General features: G+C 42.2%; 1 protein-coding gene across 1 annotated transcript in view; it reads left to right on the forward strand.

Annotated features, from left to right (window-relative positions):
* DGKI (diacylglycerol kinase iota) overlaps window positions 1-19,502 on the forward strand; it is a 1,086,779-nt gene that overhangs the window by 494,634 nt on the left and 572,643 nt on the right. Inside the window, exon 12 of the mRNA XM_033957757.1 lies at window positions 19,291-19,373. Coding sequence (XP_033813648.1) covers window positions 19,291-19,373 — 83 coding nt within the window. The remainder of the gene's footprint in view (window positions 1-19,290; window positions 19,374-19,502) is intronic.

Genomic DNA, 19,502 nt, shown 5'->3' on the forward strand with positions numbered 1-19,502 from the left:
ACTTTAGCCGTTATATCAAACCAAACCGTTTGATGATCGCTACTTCCCAGGTGAGCACCCACTCGAACATTAGAGATACTCTCTCCATTTGTGAGGACCAGATCCAATATCGCTTTTTCCCTTGTGGGTTCCGTCACCATTCGTCTGAGCAGAGCCTCTTGAAAGGCATCCACAATTTCCCTACTTCTTTCCGATTCCGCAGACGGAACATTCCAGTCCGCATCTGGCAGGTTGAAATCTCCCAACAGCAGAACCTCCTCTTTCCTTCCAAACTTTTGGATATCCACAATCAGATCCTTATCAATTTGCTGCGATTGAGTCGGAGGTCTGTAGACTACATCCACATAGATAGAAGTTCCATCTTCTCTTTTCAGAGCAATCCATATCGCTTCTTCCTCTCCCCAGGTCCCTTGCATTTCGGTCGCTTGGATATTGATCTTTACATAGAGAGCTACTCCTCCACCTTTATGACCATCTCTGTCCTTCCTAAAAATATTATATCCCGGTATGTTTGCATCCCATCCATGTGATTCACTGAACCATGTCTCTGTGATAGCAACAATATCTAGATCTGGCTCTAACATCAGGGCTTGCAGATCATGAACTTTGTTGCTTAGACTGCGAGCATTTGTGGTCATCGCTTTCCAGCTATTTTTCAGCGATAATCTCCTTTTTCATATGGATTTTTGTGTCGTTTCACTTTCCGTTGCAATACTAAGAAATGAGTTGCTGATATTGCTTATGTTGCAGCCTTTACTACTATCACATCTTTTCTTTTGCCGGGGGTGGTCTCTATAATTGTCCTTCGTACATACACCACCCCCACCTTCTAGTTTAAATGCCTAGAAAAATATTGTCTAAATTTCTCTGCAAGGTTTCTTTTTCCTGCTGTAGTAATATGTAACCCATCAGTGCAATATAGCTTCTTGTCCTTCCATGTATTTCCCCATCCTCCTATGTACCCGAAGCCTTCTTGATGACACCAGGCTCTGAGCCATCTATTAAAGTCCTCTGTGTTTTTCACTCTTTGCTCTCCCTTTCCATATGCAGGCAGTATTTCAGAAAAAGCTAAAGTCTTTACAAAAGGTTTCACGCCCTCACCAAGCTCCCGAAAAGCTTTCTGTGCTTCAAGTGTGGAGTTGTTGGCCAGGTCATTTGTTCCCAGATGGATAAGAACATCAGTGTTAAAATCCTTAGTTTCTTCCTTAATTATAGTCAGTATTTGCCTGGAACTCCTGGTAGCTGAGGATCCTGGAAGACATTTCACTATTTTGGTCTCCTCGCCCTGTGTTCCAAGGTTAATGCCTCTGATGATGGAATCCCCCAACAGTAATAGTTTTCTGTTTTTGGCTTTTTTATTTGTACTTAGGGTGCGCTTGTTCTCTTGAGTTACCTTCATTTGTTCCAGTCCCACCTCCCTTCTGTTTTCTTGAGTATCGCAGTGCACTAGTGGACGAAGGAATTCTGTAGAGGTAATATTAGTGAAGGTGAATGTTTCTGTGTTACATGTCGCAGTCTTCCTGATCCTACATTGACCCATTTATTCCTGGGCTGTTTTATTGTTTGAGGTAGAGGTGGTAAGTTGGTATGATTTTGTGGAGTGATGGAAGCTGCTTTAATTGTATTCAATTCCTGTTTAAGTTTGCAAAGCTCCTCCTTAATACTAGCAAGTTTAAGACAGATGGGGCAAGCCTTAAGCCTCCAAATAGTATGCCTTGGAATTAAAGCACCACAGTGATTGCATAGAATAAAGGTCATCTTGATTGGTTGTGAAGTGACATGATTTGAGTAGTCCTGATTATTTGGGTCTCTATATATGAATAGTGGTCCGTGGGGTTGGTGGGACTATAAGTCTTACCCTTATTCCTATGAAGGGAAAGGGAAAGAGGAAATAAGATTTAACAGAGGAAAGAGAAGGGTTTATTTTTTTGTGCTTTTTTTTTTTTTTAGTAAGAAACAGGAATGAGAAGAGAAATTAAGCAGATATAATGCTGAAAACCAGTGAAAAGAGCAGAATATGAAATGCAGAGCAACTTATCTTATTGAAGTTCCAGGGTAGCCTTGTTCACAGCAATGTCCCAAAGATAATGCAATTAACCTTAGAAGTAAAACAGAGCCCCTCCCTTCTCCACCTAATCAGCAGAAAACAATGGCTGAATACTAGTAAGACAGAAATATAGGCTCTATACCACCTAAAACACAGTATTTTAAACAAAAATGCAGGTTCTATCAGTGCTACCCTAAAACACAGGATTTATAACAGGATTTTCCCTACTTTAGTCACCCTGAGCCACAGGCACCAGGATTTAATTAGAGTTAACAAAGTCTTCCCCTATTTCCTATGAAGAGGAAGAGGAAATAAGATTTAACAGAGGAAAGAGAAGGGTTTATTTTTTGTGCTTTTTTTATTTTTTTTAGTAAGAAACAGGGATGAGAAGAGAAATTAAGCAGATATAATGCTGAAAACCAGTGAAAAGAGCAGAATATGAAATGCAGAGCAACTTATCTTATTGAAGTTCTAGGGCAGCCTTGTTCACACCATTCCTTTCCATCTTTGTTCAGTGGGGCACTCCTCAAGTGGACTTGTTTACATCTCCCCACAACAAGTTGCCCCAGTTCTGCTCCAGACTTTACTCACTTCACTGTCTGGAGGCAGATGCATTTCTGCTGAATTGGACACGCAGGTTTCTTTATGCGTTTCCACCCACTCCTCTCATTCTCAGGACTCTTTTCAAAGTCAAGCAGGAGTCAGCCACCATGATTCTCATAGCTCCTTGGTGGCCCAGGCAGCCTTGGTTCTCCCTTCTACTTCAGCTCAGTTCCAAGGAATCCATGCCTCTGCCGATATTGCCATCTCTTCTCACTCAGAGTCAAGGTGCGCTTCTACATCCCAACCTTCAGTCTCTACACCTGACAGCTTGATATCTCTCTGGCTGAATGCAGCTGAACTTTGTCTCTCTCAACTGGTGAGACTTGTTCTAGAAGCCTCCAGGAAACCAGCCACTCAACAATGTTATCTGCAGAAGTGGACACGTTTCTCCTCCTGGTGTCTTCATCATTATGATCTAAAATCTATTTCAGTTTCACTACTCCTGGATTACCTTCTTCATTTATCTGATTCAGTCTACATCTATTAGAGTCCATCTCAGCGCAATTACAGCTTTTCACCAACCAGTGGAGGGTAAATCTCTCACTACTCATCCTCTGGTCTCCAGGTTTATGAAAGGACTTTTCAAGGTGAAACCACCTCTCAAACTTCCTCCAATAGTCTGGGACCTTAATGTAGTTCTTGCTGAATTGATGAAGCCTCCATTTGAACCAATACCTATGGCTCATCTCCCATGACAAAGTGGTCCTGCGCACATCCAAAGTTTCTATCAAATGTTACAGAATTTCATCTAAATCAATCAATTGTACTTCCAGTATTTTTCCCTAAGCCTCATTCTCACTCAGGAGAAGCAGCTTTTCATACGCTGGATTACAAGCGAGCTTTGGCATACTATCTCTACAGAACAAAGTCGCATAGATCATCTTCTCAACTTTTCATCTCCTATGATCTTAACAAGTTGGGGCATTCTATTTCCAAGAGAACGATTTCCAACTGGCTAGCTTCTTGTATATCGTTCTGTTACGCTTAGGCTTGACTGCAACTGGAGAGTCGTGTCACAGCCTATAAAGTTAGAGCTATGGCAGCTTCTGTAGCTTTCCTTAGATCTACCCCTATTGAAGAAATATGTAAAGCTGCTACCTGGTCCTTGGTTCACACATTCACCTCACATTACTGTCTGGAGTCTTTCTCCAGATGAGATGGGCACTTCGGCCAGTCAGTATTACAAAATTTATTTTCCTAGAGGCCAACTCTCCCACCATCCCATTCTGGTTAGCTTAGAGGTCACCCAAATGTGAGAATATGCGGCCTGCTTGTCCTTGGATAAAGCACAGTTACTTACCGTAACAGGTATTATCCAGGGACAGGAGGCAGATATTCTCACAACCCACCCACCTTCCCTGGTTGGCTTCTTAGCTGGCTTACTAAACTGAGGGACCGAGCGCCTACGTTGGGCGGGAAGGCACTCGCGCATGTGCGGTGCAGGCTATCGCAAACGTTCTGAAAGTCTTAAAGTGGCGATGCAATTTTAAAGTATCTGTACTGAGGCTCCGTCGGTGACGTCACCCATATGTGAGAATATGTGCTTGCTGTCCCTGGATAACCAACTTCCCACATAGCAGGAAAGGCATTAATAAAATAAAATAAACAAAACAGACAACCAACACACACCAGCCAGCAAGTACAAAACAAAATACACCAACAACTTATAAGCATAAGAAGGGTACATAGGATCATTCCTCAATCCAATAATGTGCAAATGATCCAATGTCCCTATATCAAAATGACAGTGCCAGCATCTATTAGATTTAGAACTGTCAAACCTTTGTAACCTGAAAAGCAACAAAACAGACTGGTGTAAAGAATGCCTGTGTGAATAGAGCTCTCAGATACCTACACCGTCAAATCATAATAGATTAGTCAAACGGCTCTTGTAGGTTACAAAGTGCAAATGCTTGTGCAATAAATTTAATAAATTCAAAGTGCACAGTGCTATATAGGATTTGAAAGACACTTATCTGCTGAGAATTGACACTCAGCCCAACGGGACCCATTTCGCCTCAATAATCTTCGGGTTTGTTTGTATATATTAGTACTTTTAGTTTTTGGTCCCGTATTTGCAAAGAAGTTATCTGTTTTCTGGTAGGAATGAATGTTGAGAGGCTTACAGTGTGCTTTGTGTAGTTTACGATCAAACAATTTTTTTTTTTGATGCAAAAATACAAATATAATCACCAATTGCAAATTTAGGAATATAGCTTTGTATAGTTAACCATTATGTGTTAATAAGATTATATTGTGTGTATATATATGAAAAATGAATGGAAAAAAATTGTGTTATAATTAGTACTATTATGTGGGCAGGGTCTGGGGCGGAGATGAGCATGGTCTAGCCCACGACTTGACCCAGTGTTCTTCAACCGCCGGTCCGCAGACCAGTGCCGGTCCACAAAACAATTCTTTTATTTCTACCGGTCCATAGGTGTAAAAAGGTTGAAGAATACTGATCTAATGTACATATACCCGCCTGCATCCAATGCTTCCAGATAACTTTATATCCGCTGAAAGAGTGAAAATTTAATTGATTAGGAGAATATAATTACAATTCATTGTGTACAGAGCAATTCCTGGAGAAAGTCTGGAGCATGTGAACCGCAGCATCTACAAAAAAATCCAACAGGAAACAAGCCCACGAAAACAGCAAGAACATTTTCGGTTGCGACAATATTTCTCACCTTGAATTATGCACATGTTCACACTATTGGAGGTCCACAAAGCTTCTTCTCTTTTATGAGCGTTGTTGATTTTATTTGCTACATATTCACTCAGGGCTCCTTTTACTAAGGTGTGCTAGGGCTTTAATGCGCAGAATAGCACGCGCTACATTGCTAAGCGCGCTAGACTTTAACACCAGCATTGAGCTGGCATTAGTTCTAGAAGTGTAGTGTGCGGTGTAGCATGTGGTAATTTACTGCATGCACTAAAAATGCTGGAGCACCTTAGTAAAAGGAGCCCTCAGTGTATGTTTGACCCCCTGAGGCAGGCGTATAATACGTCAAAACACGGTCCTGTGCCAAGTCTTCACCTTTGTGGATGGACAAAATAAATTTATGCTTTTATTGATCCTTTTGGCTATTTTTCATTTGGAAAGACCATCGCCCCATCCCACTCCTGTTTTTTGAACCACAGAGTCTGTCAACAGCCTACTTAAAAATGAAAGCAGAAACAAATACAGCTACTCAATTTCACGTAGCTTTGTTCCCCTGCTTAGATATGTGGATAGGCGGGCTATAAATATTTTAAATAAATCAATCAAGAAGTAAATATTCTTTGGAATTTTGGGTTGCAAAGGAACCATCTGTAACTGTTAGGTAATTTCTAGAGATTCTTTAGTCAGCTTGCTGAGTGATCGTTGTATCACCTTTTATGTTAGACTTTTTTCTCTTTTTTTTTTTTTCTCTTGGATCCTCTTTTTTTTGTGGGCAAAAGTTTTTGTTCTCTTGTTTACCTGATAGTGGTTTTTTTATGGACATGTCTTTTCTTATTCTTTCATTCTCATAATTTTTTTGGAAATGTAATTTTTGAAAGCTACAATTAAAAAAAAAAAAAAAAAAAGGTCCCTGCTTGCCACTGCATAGGGTTACCATATTTTCTCTGAGAAACCTCAGATCCCACCCTGTTCTGCATCCAGCCTCACCCACCCCACCCCACCCCAATCCACCCCAGCACTGCCCAGTTCCGCCTCCAACCCTACCCCATTCTGCCCCAAGCCCCATTCCAAAAAGCTTCCTCTCTTCTTCCAGACGAGCTCCAGCCGCGTCTGGAGGGCCTGGAGCATGTGTGACATCATCTGCGCATGCTCAGAAGCCCTTCAGTTGCGGCCGGAGCTCGTCGAGGCTTTCCAAAACCTGGACACCAGAGAGTGGTGGAAAACTGGAACGCTCTTCCGGAGGCTGTTATAGGGGAAAACACCCTCCAGGGATTCAAGACAAAGTTAGACAAGTTCCTGCTGAACCAGAACATACTCAGGTAGGGCTAGTCTCAGTTAGGGCGCTGCTGGTATTTGACCAAAAGGCCGCTGCATGAGCGGACTGCTGGGCACGATGGACCACTGGTCTGACCCAGCAATGGCAATTCTTATGTTCTCATTGTAAGACTAAGCGGTTTATTTAAAGGGCCCTATAAGATCAACAACAACATGGAGATGGCTGGCAATAAAGGAATACACAAAAACAAAAACCAGACAACCAACACACACTAACCAACAAGCACAAAAACAAAATACACCATGGAGAGGAGGCCTACTAAACATAAGATCCATGAATAAGACAGGAACTCAGATCACAGACTTAATAAAGGAACACTCACTAGACTGCCTAGTGGTAACAGAATCCTGGCTTACAGTAACAGTGGGGTCATAAGTGAAGCATGCTCACCAGGCTACCATATCATGCTCCAAAACTGAATAGGTAAGAGAGGAGGGGGTGTAGCAGTACAGTAATACACAAATCCAACCTGGGATTCCAACAAATGAAAATTACCTAGCCAGCAGGAACAGAATATCTACTTCTTAGAGTGTGTGTGTGTGTGTGTGTGTAAGCCTTTGAGTTGACCACTGACCCACGGTTGCCTGTACAATGAGGAATCCTCCCTGTTTTGTTTCAAGGAAGAGTACAGGAATGGTTTACCATTGCCTTCTCCTGCACAGTGTGTGGCTCCACTATGTTGCTGCTGCCCAGCATGGGTCCTTCAGCCTACAGCATCTGGTATTTCCAGGTTGTCTCCCATCCAGGTACTAGTCAGGTCTGACTCTGCTTAGCTTCTGATAGTAAGAGCGGGCCTGCCAAGGGCAGCCAAGCCATAGGCCCCATTTCTTAGAATAGGAAACACAAACACAATGGGCATAATGGTGTTATATGTCATTCCCAATCTAGATACAGAAGAATGGCAAAACATTGTGAACCTCATTGCAGAAGTCAATCTAAAATTCTCCTCATTCTGGGTATGTGGTGACTTTAATCTACATGTAGACGACCTTGCATGCCAATAAGCTCAACAAAACATCCAACAGCTGAAAGGTCTAGGACTACACCAAACACTGAAGGAGAAAACTCATACATTAGATGTACTATTGAAAGATATAGGGGACTGCAATCCCATCTCTATGAAAGTGTTATGGACAGACCACCATTTAGTACGCTTCAGGATAAAACAACCAGAAAGTAGTAAACAATCAAAAACCTCTGGAATGAGACCAAAATAGAGAGAGGATTAAAAACCAGACTGGAAACACACCTCAAAGAAGTAAAACTCGAGATCAGAGACCGTATAGAACAGGTGAGACTATAGGAGGTAGCCCCATTAAAATAAAAACAAACAAAAGAAAGGATAGGTTAATCCCTTCAGATGAAATCATGAAGTTAAAAAGAGTGAAAAAAAAAAAAATTGAAAGGAAAGAGGAAATCAGATGAAGATGAAGAAGCCTGAAAAACCTGGCTTAGAGTCAATAGAATTTACATCAAGATGATAAGAACATAAGAAGTTGCCTCCGCTGGGTCAGACCAGAGGTCCATCCCGCCCAGCGGTCCGCTCCCACAGCGGCCCATCAGGCCTATCACCTGTGCAGTGGTCCCTGACTATTCCTATAACCTACCTCAACTCCTATCTGTACCCCTCAATCCCCTTATCCTCTAGGAACCTATCCAAACCTTCCTTGAAGCCCTGTAGCGTCCTCTGGCTTATCATGGCCTCCGGAAGCACGTTCCATGTGTCCACCACCCTCTGGGTAAAAAAGAACTTCCTAACGTTTGTTCTAAACCTGTCCCCCTTTAATTTCTCCGAGTGCCCCCTTGTACTTGTGGTTCCCCACATTGTGAAGAATCTGTCCCTGTCTACCTTTTCAATGCCCTTCAGGATTTTGAAGGTTTCTATCATGTCTCCTCTAAGTCTCCGCTTTTCCAGGGAGAATAGCCCCAGCTTTTTCAACCTGTCAGCATATGAGAAGTTTTCCATACCCCTTATCAGTTTAGTCGCCCTTCTTTGGACTCCCTCAAGTACTGCCATGTCCTTCTTTTTTTATTTATTTATTTATAAGATTTTACATTATTATCAAGCATCCTTGTACAGAAAGTATGATCAAGAAACCATAAAATTAAATTTACTTCAAGAAAAAAAAAAGGAAAGAAGAGAAAACACTTCTCATCTTAATCACACACTAGTCCTCAATTTGGATCCAAGGTTACGAAAAGAGTAATTAAATTTAAGGAATAACTTTACAAAGAAATTTCACTTAATCTGTGCTGATGCAGAGCTAATTTTCACTTGGATACAGGAGATATTTCACACTCAAGACGCTTCAGAGAAAGAAAAGCAATCAAGTGAGCCGGTTCTACAAATACATATTTAAAGGAGCGGTATCTAATGATACATTTACATGGATATCTAAGAAAGAAAAAAGCTCCAATCTGAGTCACACCTGATTTCAGCATTAGAAATTCCCTTCTTCTCTTCTGAGTCTCCCTCGAGACATCAGGGAATATCTGAATATTACAACCCAGGAAGTCCTTAGATCTATTTTTAAAGAAAAGTTTAATGATCCAGTCTTTATCTGGAGCCAAAGCTATAGTCAGTAAGAGAGTGGCTGGAATAGCCAGTTCTCTATCCGATTGTTCCAGTAAAATTGAAACGTCCAAGGGTACTTCCTGCGATTTTCCTTCATCTTCTTTCTTTTGGGGATCCTGATTTCTTGTAGGCAAATAATATACCCTTGTAAGAGGTGGTAGAGAATCCTCAGGTATTGTTAATATCTCCAGAAAGTAGCGCTTTATCATTTCTCATGGAGAAATCGATGAAATTTTTGGAAAATTAATTAAGCTCAAGTTATTAGCCCAAGTTTTATTTTCAATATCTTCCAATTTTTTTTTCATAATTAAATTATCTTTGACAAATAAATCTTGATTACTTTTAATTGTTTTAAGGTCCTTATTTTCCTCTTGTATGTCGGACTTTAACAATACAATGTCTTGCTTTAAGATATTAATTTCTTCTTTCTGGTTTTTTAATTCTTGATCCAAATATTTTACTTGCGAATTTAGGGAATTTCCTAAATTAATGATTAAGTCCCAAAGAGAATCTAAAGTGACTTCAGAGGGCTTAACAGGGGGAATAAAAGTTGCTTGTATCATTAATGGTTGTTGTTCAGTCAATTGATTTACCTCACTGGGGTCCTGGGATTCTTCAGCCAATGTTGTCCCAATCGCTGGTTCTTTCCAGAGGAGACTATCACTCTGTGCTGTTCTTGGTAGCAAGCCCTCCGACAGACTGGCCTCTGGGGGAGAGAACACTTCCTCTTCGGGTGTGCTCTCTCCTCGCGGTGAGCTGGCTCCCAGAGATAGTGGTTGAAGGCATCCTTACGTGGGGGCTCAGCGTGACATCGAGCCCTTGGGGAGACCCCGCGGCACTACTCTCTGCCGGGGCTCCCAGCGGGCGACTCCCCGACGAATCCTGCTCGTTCAAGAGGCGCCGAAAGATGTCATCCACAGCAGGCAACGGGGCTACCGAGCGTCGGGAGGCTCCACTGACACTTCTGCCCCTTCTTTTCGGCATTCTCAGCCAAGAATCTTAAGAATAATGGTGACTATCGACGGCGTCCTCACAGCAGTCAGATAATAGCAGCGGCCATCTTGGATCCTGCCATGTCCTTCTTAAGGTACGGCGACCAGTACTGGACACAGTACTCCAGATGCGGGCGCATCATTGCACGATACAGTGGCATGATGACTTCCTTCGTCCTGGCTGTGATACCCTTCTTAATGATGCCCAACATTTTATTTGCTTTCCTTGTGGCCGTCGCGCATTGTGCTGAAGCCTTCATTGTTTTGTCTACCATCACCCCCAGGTCTCTTTCAAGGTTACTTACCCCTAGCAGTGATCCCCCCATTTTGTAGCTGAACATTGGGTTCTCTTTCCCTACATGTATGACCTTGCATTTCTCTATGTTAAAGCTCATCTGCCACTTTTTTGCCCACTCCTCCAGTATTGTTAGGTCTCTTTGCAGGTCCTCGCAGTCTTACACGTTTCCAATCCTGCTGCAGAGTTTGGTGTCATCCGCAAATTTTATAACCTCACATTTTGTTCCCGCCTCCAGCTCGTTAATGAATATATTGAACAGGAGCGGTCCCAGCTCCGACCCCTGCAGAACTCTGCTCGTGACCCATAGCCAGTTTGAGTAATGGCCCTTTACTCCAACCCTCTGTTTCCTGCCTGCCAGCCAGTTTTTGATCCATCGGTGGACATCCCCTTGCACCCCGTGGTTCCACAGCTTCTTAAGCAGCCGTTCATGGGGTACCTTGTCGAAGGCTTTTTGGAAGTCAAGGTAAATGATGTCTATGGATTCCCCTTTATCTATCTGGTGGTTTATTCCCTCAAAGAAGTACAGTAAATTTGTGAGGCACGACCTTCCTTTGCAGAAGCCGTGCTGGCTCGCCTTCAGCTGTCCATTGTTTTCTATGTGTTCACAGATGCTGTCCTTAACCAATGCTTCCATCATCTTTCCCGGAACTGAGGTCAAGCTCACCGGCCTGTAGTTTCCCGGGTCACCTCTTGAACCCTTCTTAAAGATGGGCGTGACATTTGCTATTTTCCAGTCCTCCGGAATCTCCCCAGTTTTTAAGGATAAGTTACATATTTGGCGAAGTGGTTCCGCTATTTCATTCCTTAGCTCTTTGAGTACCCTTGGGTGGATGCCGTCCGAACCTGGTGATTTGTCGCTCTTTAGTCTGTCAATCTGTCGGAGGACATTCTCTTGTCTTACCTCTAGTTGGACCAGCTTTTCATCCTGATCCCCATTTATGATCTCCTCGGGTTCTGGAATATTGGATGTGTCTTCTCTCGTGAAGACCGACGAGAAAAACTTATTTAACCTATCAGCGATCTCTTTTTCCTCCTTTACCACTCCCTTCTTGTCTCCATCATGCAATGGTCCCACTTCTTCCCTGGCCGGTTTCTTCCCCTTTACGTACCTGAAGAATGATTTGAAATTTGTTGCTTCTCCCACCAGTCTCTCCTCATATTCTCTTTTTGCTTTCCTAACCACTCGATGACATTCCCTTTAGTGTCTTTTGTGCTCCTTCTGGTTGTCCTCTGTTTGGTCCTTTTTCCATTTTCTGAACGATGCTTTCTTGTCACTTATTGCCTTTTTCACTGCATTTGTTATCCACACTGGGTTTTTTGTTCGTTTTTTTTTGCACCCTTTCCTGAACATGGGGACGTATCGGTTTTGTGCCTCGTGTACCGTGCCCTTGAATAGAGACCAGGCTTTTTCTACGGTCTCCATCATCCCTGAGTTGCCGCTGAGTTTCTTTCCCACCATTTTCCTCATGGCATTGTAATTACCTTTTCTGAAATTGAGTGCTGTTGTTGTAGTTGTTATCACCTTTGATGCTCCATTTTCTAGCTTGCACTGGATCATGTTGTGATCGCTGTTTCCTAGCGGCGCTAGCACTGCCACCTCCTTTGCGGGTCCCCCTAGCCCATTGAGGATTAGGTCAAGAGTAGCATCTCCCCGTGTTGGTTCCATGACCAGCTGATCCATGAAACAGTCCCTCATAGCCTCCAGGAATTTGGTCTCCCTCGTGCAGTTTGAGTGACCAGTGCTCCAGTCTATCCCAGGGTAGTTGAAGTCCCCCATCACCACCACACTTCCGCTTTTGCATTCCTGCCTTAGTTCAGCCTCCATAGAAACATAGAAACATAGAAAGATGACGGCAGAAAAGGGCCACAGCCCATCAAGTCTGCCCACTCTACTGACCCACCTCGTTAAGTCTGAGTGCTAATGACCTAGTTCCTTAACTCGACCCTCGTAGAGATCCCACGTGGATGTCCCATTTATTCTTAAAGTCGAGCACGCTGGTGGCCTTGATCACCTGCACCGGAAGTTTGTTTCAGTGATCTACTACCCTTTCTGTGAAGAAATACTTCCTGGTGTCACCACTAAATTTCCCTCCTCTGAGTTTGAGCGGGTGCCCCCTTGTGACCGAGGGTCCCTTGGGAAAGAATACCTCGACACGATCTGTGACGTACTTAAACGTCTCAATCATGTCACCCCTTTCCCTGCGCTCCTCTAGAGTATAGAGCTGCAATTTGCCCTGTCTTTCCTCGTATGAGAGACCCTTGAGTCCGGAGACCATCCTAGTGGCCATCCGCTGGACCGACTCAGCTCGAAGCACATCTTTACGGTAATGTGGCCTCCAGAATTGCACACAATATTCCAGATGAGGTCTCACCGTGGTTCTGTAAAGTGGCATTATGACTTCAGGTTTGCGGCTGACGAAGCTTCTATTGATATATCCCATCATTTGCCTTGCCTTGGATGAGGCCTTCTCTACTTGTTTGGCAGCCTTCATGTCTGCACTGATGATTACTCCCAAGTCCCGTTCTTCTGAAGTCCTAGCTAGTGTCTCTCCATTCAAGGTGTATGTTCTGCATGGATTTCTGCTGCCGAGATGCATGACCTTACACTTCTTAGCGTTGAAGCCCAGCTGCCATGTCGAGGACCAGTTTTCCAACGTGATCAGATCCTGCGTCATACTATCCTTGAGATTGCTTTCCCTTACTATATTACACAGTTTGGTGGCGGCGGCAAACAGTGCTACTTTACCCTGAAGACCTTGGGTTAAGTCCCTTATGAAAAGGGATGGTCCCAGGACTGAGCCCTGCGGCACTCCGCTAGTCAGCTCCGATGTCTCAGAGAGGGTGCCGTTGACCACCACCCTCTGAAGTCTTCCACTCAGCCAATCATTAACCCATGCAGTTAGTTTCTCACCTAACCCCATCGATTTCATCTTGTTTAATAGTCTACGGTGTGGGACACTGTCAAAAGCTTTACTGAAATCCAAGTACACTATGTCCAGAGACTCTCCCGAGTCTAGCTTTCCTGTCACCCAATCAAAGAAGCTGATAAGATTGGATTGGCATGACCTGCCCCTAGTGAATCCATGTTGACAGGGATCCCTTAGATTCCCCTTATCCAAAATCGTGTCTAATTTACCTTTAAGTAGAGTTTCCATGATTTTACACACTATTGATGTGAGACTCACTGGTCTGTAATTCGCAGCTTCTGCTCTGCTCTGCTCTGCTCCAGGTCCTGGTCGATTGTTTCCGATTGTCCAGGCGGGCGATAGTACAGTCCCAGTTTGATGTCTGCTCCAGTTCCCCCTTGTAGCTTAATCCATTGTGATTCCAAGCCGTCCGCCCTTACTGTTGTTTCCATCCTGGTTGAGGGAATGGAGTCCTTTATATATATCGCTATTCCTCCACCCTTCTTGTGTGTCCTGTCTCTCCTATAGAGTTTATACCCTGGTAGGACCACATCCCATTTGTTGTCATCAGTCCACCATGTTTCTGTGACTCCAATTATGTCCAGGTCTTTTTTACTGGCTATGACTTCCAGCTCTCCCATTTTGGCTCTTAGGCTCCTAGCATTAGTGTATAGGCAATTTAAGTCCCGGTTGTTTGTCTTCCTCGCTGATCTTCCTCGTGGTTTGGCGTTACTGCCGACCCCCTCATGGTTTGCCAGCCCCTGAGCCTTGTTTCGTTCATCCTCATCCTGTGATGTATCTATCCCATCCTCAGCCTGCTTCCCCATGTTTGGATGCCCCTCTGGCTCCTATTGTTCTCTCTTAGTCCTTTTTGCTAGGTCCATTTGTGCTATGGTCTCCTGCATTGCGTCCTTGGGTCCTTTTTCCAAAAGTTCACACTAAGTCCCGAGCCCTCTTTTGCAATTGCCTGGTTCAGTATCCTTGTTCGATACTTTGGTCCGATGTGTCGAGGTCAGATAGACTATCGGCTTTCCCCTTCTCCTCAGTTTAAAGCCATGTCTATGCCGCTCTGAAGAAAAGAAAAAATTGCACTCAAAAAAGATCCTTGAAACCAGAAACTCCACAAAAGCCCTATACCAGGTAGTGTATAGTTTATTGGGAGGGGGGGGGGGGGAACGGAAAAAAATCACCAACAAATATGTTCCCTAATCAGTAAAGAATTCAACAACTTCTTCCCAGAGAAAATAATGAAGCTACAGAAAGGCAATGGCTTAAATAACAACATATGAGAACGCCCATGATACTTTTTGGCTCCTACACTTTTCTCAGAAGACTCCATTCTATATTAACGACTTGAAAGTTCATTTAAAACATCATTTGACAGAATGATGCCTAGAAGACTTTCAAGACTCCTGAAGCAGGCCTTTGTGGACGAAACATGTACATGTCAAATTATTGAGCTATTGGATGAATAAAAGTCATTAAACCATTGTATGAATAAAAGGATGTTTATGCAATAGATTTTGTCCACCAGTCTATTTAGAAAAATTTACTCTTTACCTTGCATGGCATACACCAAATACAGCATTTCAGGAAAAGAACCTCATATTAACTGTGAAGCATGGAGGTGGAAGTATCATGGTTTGGGGATGCTTTGCTGCAGCAGGACCTGGCCAGCTCACCATCATAGAATCCACTATGAATTCTACCGTGTATCAGGTGTTTGAGGAACATGAGAGACCATCTGTAAGAAAATTAAAGCTGAAGCAGAACTAGACCCTACAACATGACAATGACACCAAACATACCAGTAAATCTACCAAGGACTGGCTGAAAACTAAGAAATGGAGTGGCCGAGTCAAAGCTCTGATCTTAATCCCATTGAGATGCTGTGGGTGATTTGAAATGGGCTGTACATGCAAGAAATCCCTCAAACATCTCACAGCTGAAATAATTCTGCATTGTGGAGTGAGCCAAACTTTCCTCAGACCAATGTCAGAGACTGGTAGATGGCTATAAGAAGTGTCTCACTGCAGTTATTTCAGCCAAAGGGAGTAACACTAGCTATGAGGGTATAGGGTGTGGATATCTTTTGTTCCATGAGTAAATGAAGGAAAATTTTTGTTGTTTACCTTCAATTACTGTACAGCAGTGGTTCCCAACCCTGTCCTGGAGGACCCCCAGGCCAATCGGATTTTCAGGATAGCCCTAATGAATATGCATGAAGCAGATTTGCATGCTTGTCACCTCCATTATATGTAGATCTCTCTCATGCATATTCATTAGGGCTATCCTGAAAACCCGACTGGCCTTGGGGTCCTCCAGGACAGGGTTGGGAACCACTGTTGTACATTACTTTCTTTTCCAGAGATAAATAAAAAAAAAAGATTTGACATCGATATGTGAACATTTCTAAAGAAAGAACTGAATATTTCATAGGGTGTCCTAATTTTTCACATGACTGTATATGTAAAAAACAAATGAAGATAGAAGAAATAAAATACCAAAATTCAGCATATCATACAGCTACACTCCTCTCCTATATGCATTTCTATTGGGCTTGCAGGTCTCTAAGTTGTTCTTTAGAACTTGATCCGTTCACCTGTTGTGACAAAACCTTTTGGCCAGGCCAGGACAGAATGAGCAAAAATGTCAATTCTAGAAAATACAGATATATATATACAGGTACTTATTTTGTACCTGGGGCAATAGAGGATTAAATGATTTGCCTAGGGTACCTGGCCAAAACCCAAAGAGTAGCAATATTCCGTTCTACCAATCCAGGGCAAGCAGTGGCTCCCCCCATGTTTTTCTCAATAACAGACTATGGACTTTTCCTCCAGGAAATTGTCCAAACCCTTAAAACCAGCTATGCTATCCACTCTTACAGCAACCTCTGGCAATGCATTCCCGAGCTTAATTATTCTCTGAGTGAAAAAATATTTCCTCCTATTGGTTTTAAAAGTATTTCCCTGTATCTTCATCAAGTGTCTCCTAGTCTTTGCAATTTTTGACAGAGTGAAAAATCGATCCACTTGTACCCATTCTACTCCACTCAGGATTTTGTAGACTTCAATCATGTCTTCCTCAGCTGTCTCTTTTCCAAGCTGAAGAGCTCTAACCTTTTTAGTCTTTCCTCATATGAGAGGAGTTCCATTCCCTTTATCATCTTGGTACCTCTTCTTTGAACCTTTTCTAGTGCTGCTATATCTTTCTTGAGATAAGGAGACCAGAATTGAACGCAATATTCCAGGTGAGACCACACCATGGAGTGAGACAGAAGCATAATAACATTCTTAGTCTTGTTAACCATCTCTTTTTTAATAAATAATTCCTAGCATCTTGTTTGCTTTTTTGGCTGCTGCCGCACATTGGATGGAAGGTTTCATCATATTGTCTACAATGACACCCAGATCCTTTTCTTGGGCACTAACCCACAAGGTGGACCCTAGTATCCATTAACTTTGATTTGGGTTATTCTTCCCAATGTGCATCACTTTGCATTTGTTCACATTAAATTTCATCTGCCACTTGGACTCCCAGTCTTCCAATTTCCTAAGGTCTGTCTGCAATTTCACAATCTGCATACATTCTAACAACTTTGAACAGTTTAGTGTCATCTGCATATTTAATCACCTCACTCATCATTCCAGTTTCCAGATCATTTATAAATAAGTTAAATAGCACCGGTCCCAGTACAGATCCCTGCGGCACTGTACTGTTTACTCTCCATTTAACCATACCTTCTATTTTCTATTCAATAATTCCTGATCCACAACTGAACTTTGTCACCTATCCCATGACTCTTTAATTTTCTCAGGAGCCTCTTATGAGGAACTTTGTGAAAAGCTTTCTGAAAATCTAGATACACTACATCAACCAGCTCACCTTTATCCACATGTTTTTTTCACACCTTCAAAGAAGTCAAGCAAATTGGTGAGGCAAAATCTCCCTCAGCTGAACCCATGCTGACTCTGACTTATTAAATCATGTTCATCTACGTATACTATTATGTTCATCCACGCGCTCCATTATGTTTTATAATTGTTTCCACAATTTTGCACGGCACTGAAGTCAGGCTTACTGATCTGTAATTTTTCAGATCTCCCCTGGAACCATTTAAAAAAATTGGTGTAACATTTGCACCCTCCAATCTTCGGGTACTACAGATGATTTTAGTGACAGGTTACATATCACTAACAGTAGGTCAGCAATTTCATTTTTGAGTTCGTTTAGTACCCTGGGATGTATACCATCCAGTCCAGGTGATTTATCACTTCTTAACTTGTCGATTTGGCTTAGTATATCTTCCAGATTCACCGAGATTTCTTTCAGTTCTTCTTCCTCTTCACCTTTGAAAACTATTTCCAGTTCAGGTAGAACTTTTATATCTTCTTCAATTTCTCTGCTATGGCCTTATCCTCCCTGAGTGCCCCTTATGCTCCTTGATCATCTAATGGTCCTACAAATTCCTTTACAGGTTTTCTGCTTCTAATGTACCTAAAAAAAATTGTTATGAGTTTTTGCCTCTTTTGCAAGTTTCTCTTCATATTCTTTGTTAGCTTTCTTTATTAATGCTTTGCATTTAACTTGCCAGTGCTTGTGTCTCTTTTTATTTTCTTCATTTGGAACCTTTTTCCATTCTTTAAAGGATGTTTTTTTGGCTCTAATAGCCTCTTTCACTTCACCTTTTAACCATGCCGGGTCTCATTTTCTCTTCTTTCCACCTTTGCTGATATGTGGAATACATATGATCTGGGCTTTTACTATGATATCTTTAAATAACATCCACGCCTGGTTTACAGTCCTAACCTTTGCAACTGATCCTTTTAGCTTCTTTTTAACAATTTTTCTCTTTTTCTCATAGTTGCCCTTTCGAAAATTAAATGCCTCTACAGTAGATTTCTTTTGCGACATCATTTCTGTATCAGCGGACCCAACACAGTTAACTCCTATACTGTGCCTTGCATTCCACTAAGGACCAAATCTAAAACAGTTCCCCCTCTTGTCAGTTCCTGGACCAGTTGCTCCAAGAAGCAGTCATTTATGACGTTTAGAAATTTTATCTCCCTAGCACTCCCCGATGTAACATTTAACCAGTCAACGTTGGGGTAATTGAAACCACCCATTATTATATTGTTGCACTGCAACTCTACCACTACCATTCCAAAGATAGTCTGAAGGGGAAAGAGAGAGAGAGAGAGAGAGAGAGAAAATGAGTGAGTATGTGTATCTGGGTTAGAGGAAGATTGGGGAAAGGGGATTAAGTGTTCAAAAGATAACAAATACGAGGGGCTGCTGAAAAGTTCTCAGCCCAACCAACAAAGTTGGGGTAGTCTCTGAGGAAGGCTCTACACTTAGTCCAGTAATTTCCAACTTTTTTTGTTCCATTGGAAAAATATGGAATGAAAAAAGTCAAAAATTGCTGGACTAAGTGTATAGCCCTCGATGGAGAATGTCCTGACTTTGTTGACTGGGCTGAGAACCTTTAAGAAATCCCTCGTACTGTTTGTTTTCACTCAAAATGTGGTAGCCTAGATTTTTAAGCCCTTTTTATAATTTTCAAAGTAACTGATCATTTTAACTTCAAAAAGTCTTACATTTCTGGATTTATTTTTAAAAGTTTTTTTTGAGTATCTTGATTATAAGATCATTGATTGAAGTGCTCTGGTCTTGAAGAGTGCTTCCTCATTGAGGTATCCACTAAGTCTGCTTTATGCAAACTGTCTTATGCCTGTGTGAACTGAATCTTATTTCTTAAATCTGGTCAACTTCACAAATATTGTATCCATCATATTTTTTATCTGAATAATTTGAACTCATTATACTATAATATGGACACATACTGCTCTGTTATTTTTGCAGGGTACCAAAATTCTGCAGATGTTCATGTGGTACTTGAACCCACGCCAAGTCTTTGATCTCTTACAGGAAGGGCCACGAGAAGCGTAAGTAAAAAAGTATACGCTTTTGCATCAAAGCCATAAAATGACTTTGAGGCTTCTGGCTTAGTGTTTGACACTGTTGAGGTTTAACATTATCTGAAGTAGGGTATTCTAAAAGCAGACCTTCCAGTC

The sequence above is a fragment of the Geotrypetes seraphini genome, chromosome 9 (genome assembly GCF_902459505.1).
Source record: "Geotrypetes seraphini chromosome 9, aGeoSer1.1, whole genome shotgun sequence".
NCBI classification, from domain to species: Eukaryota; Metazoa; Chordata; class Amphibia; order Gymnophiona; family Dermophiidae; genus Geotrypetes; species Geotrypetes seraphini.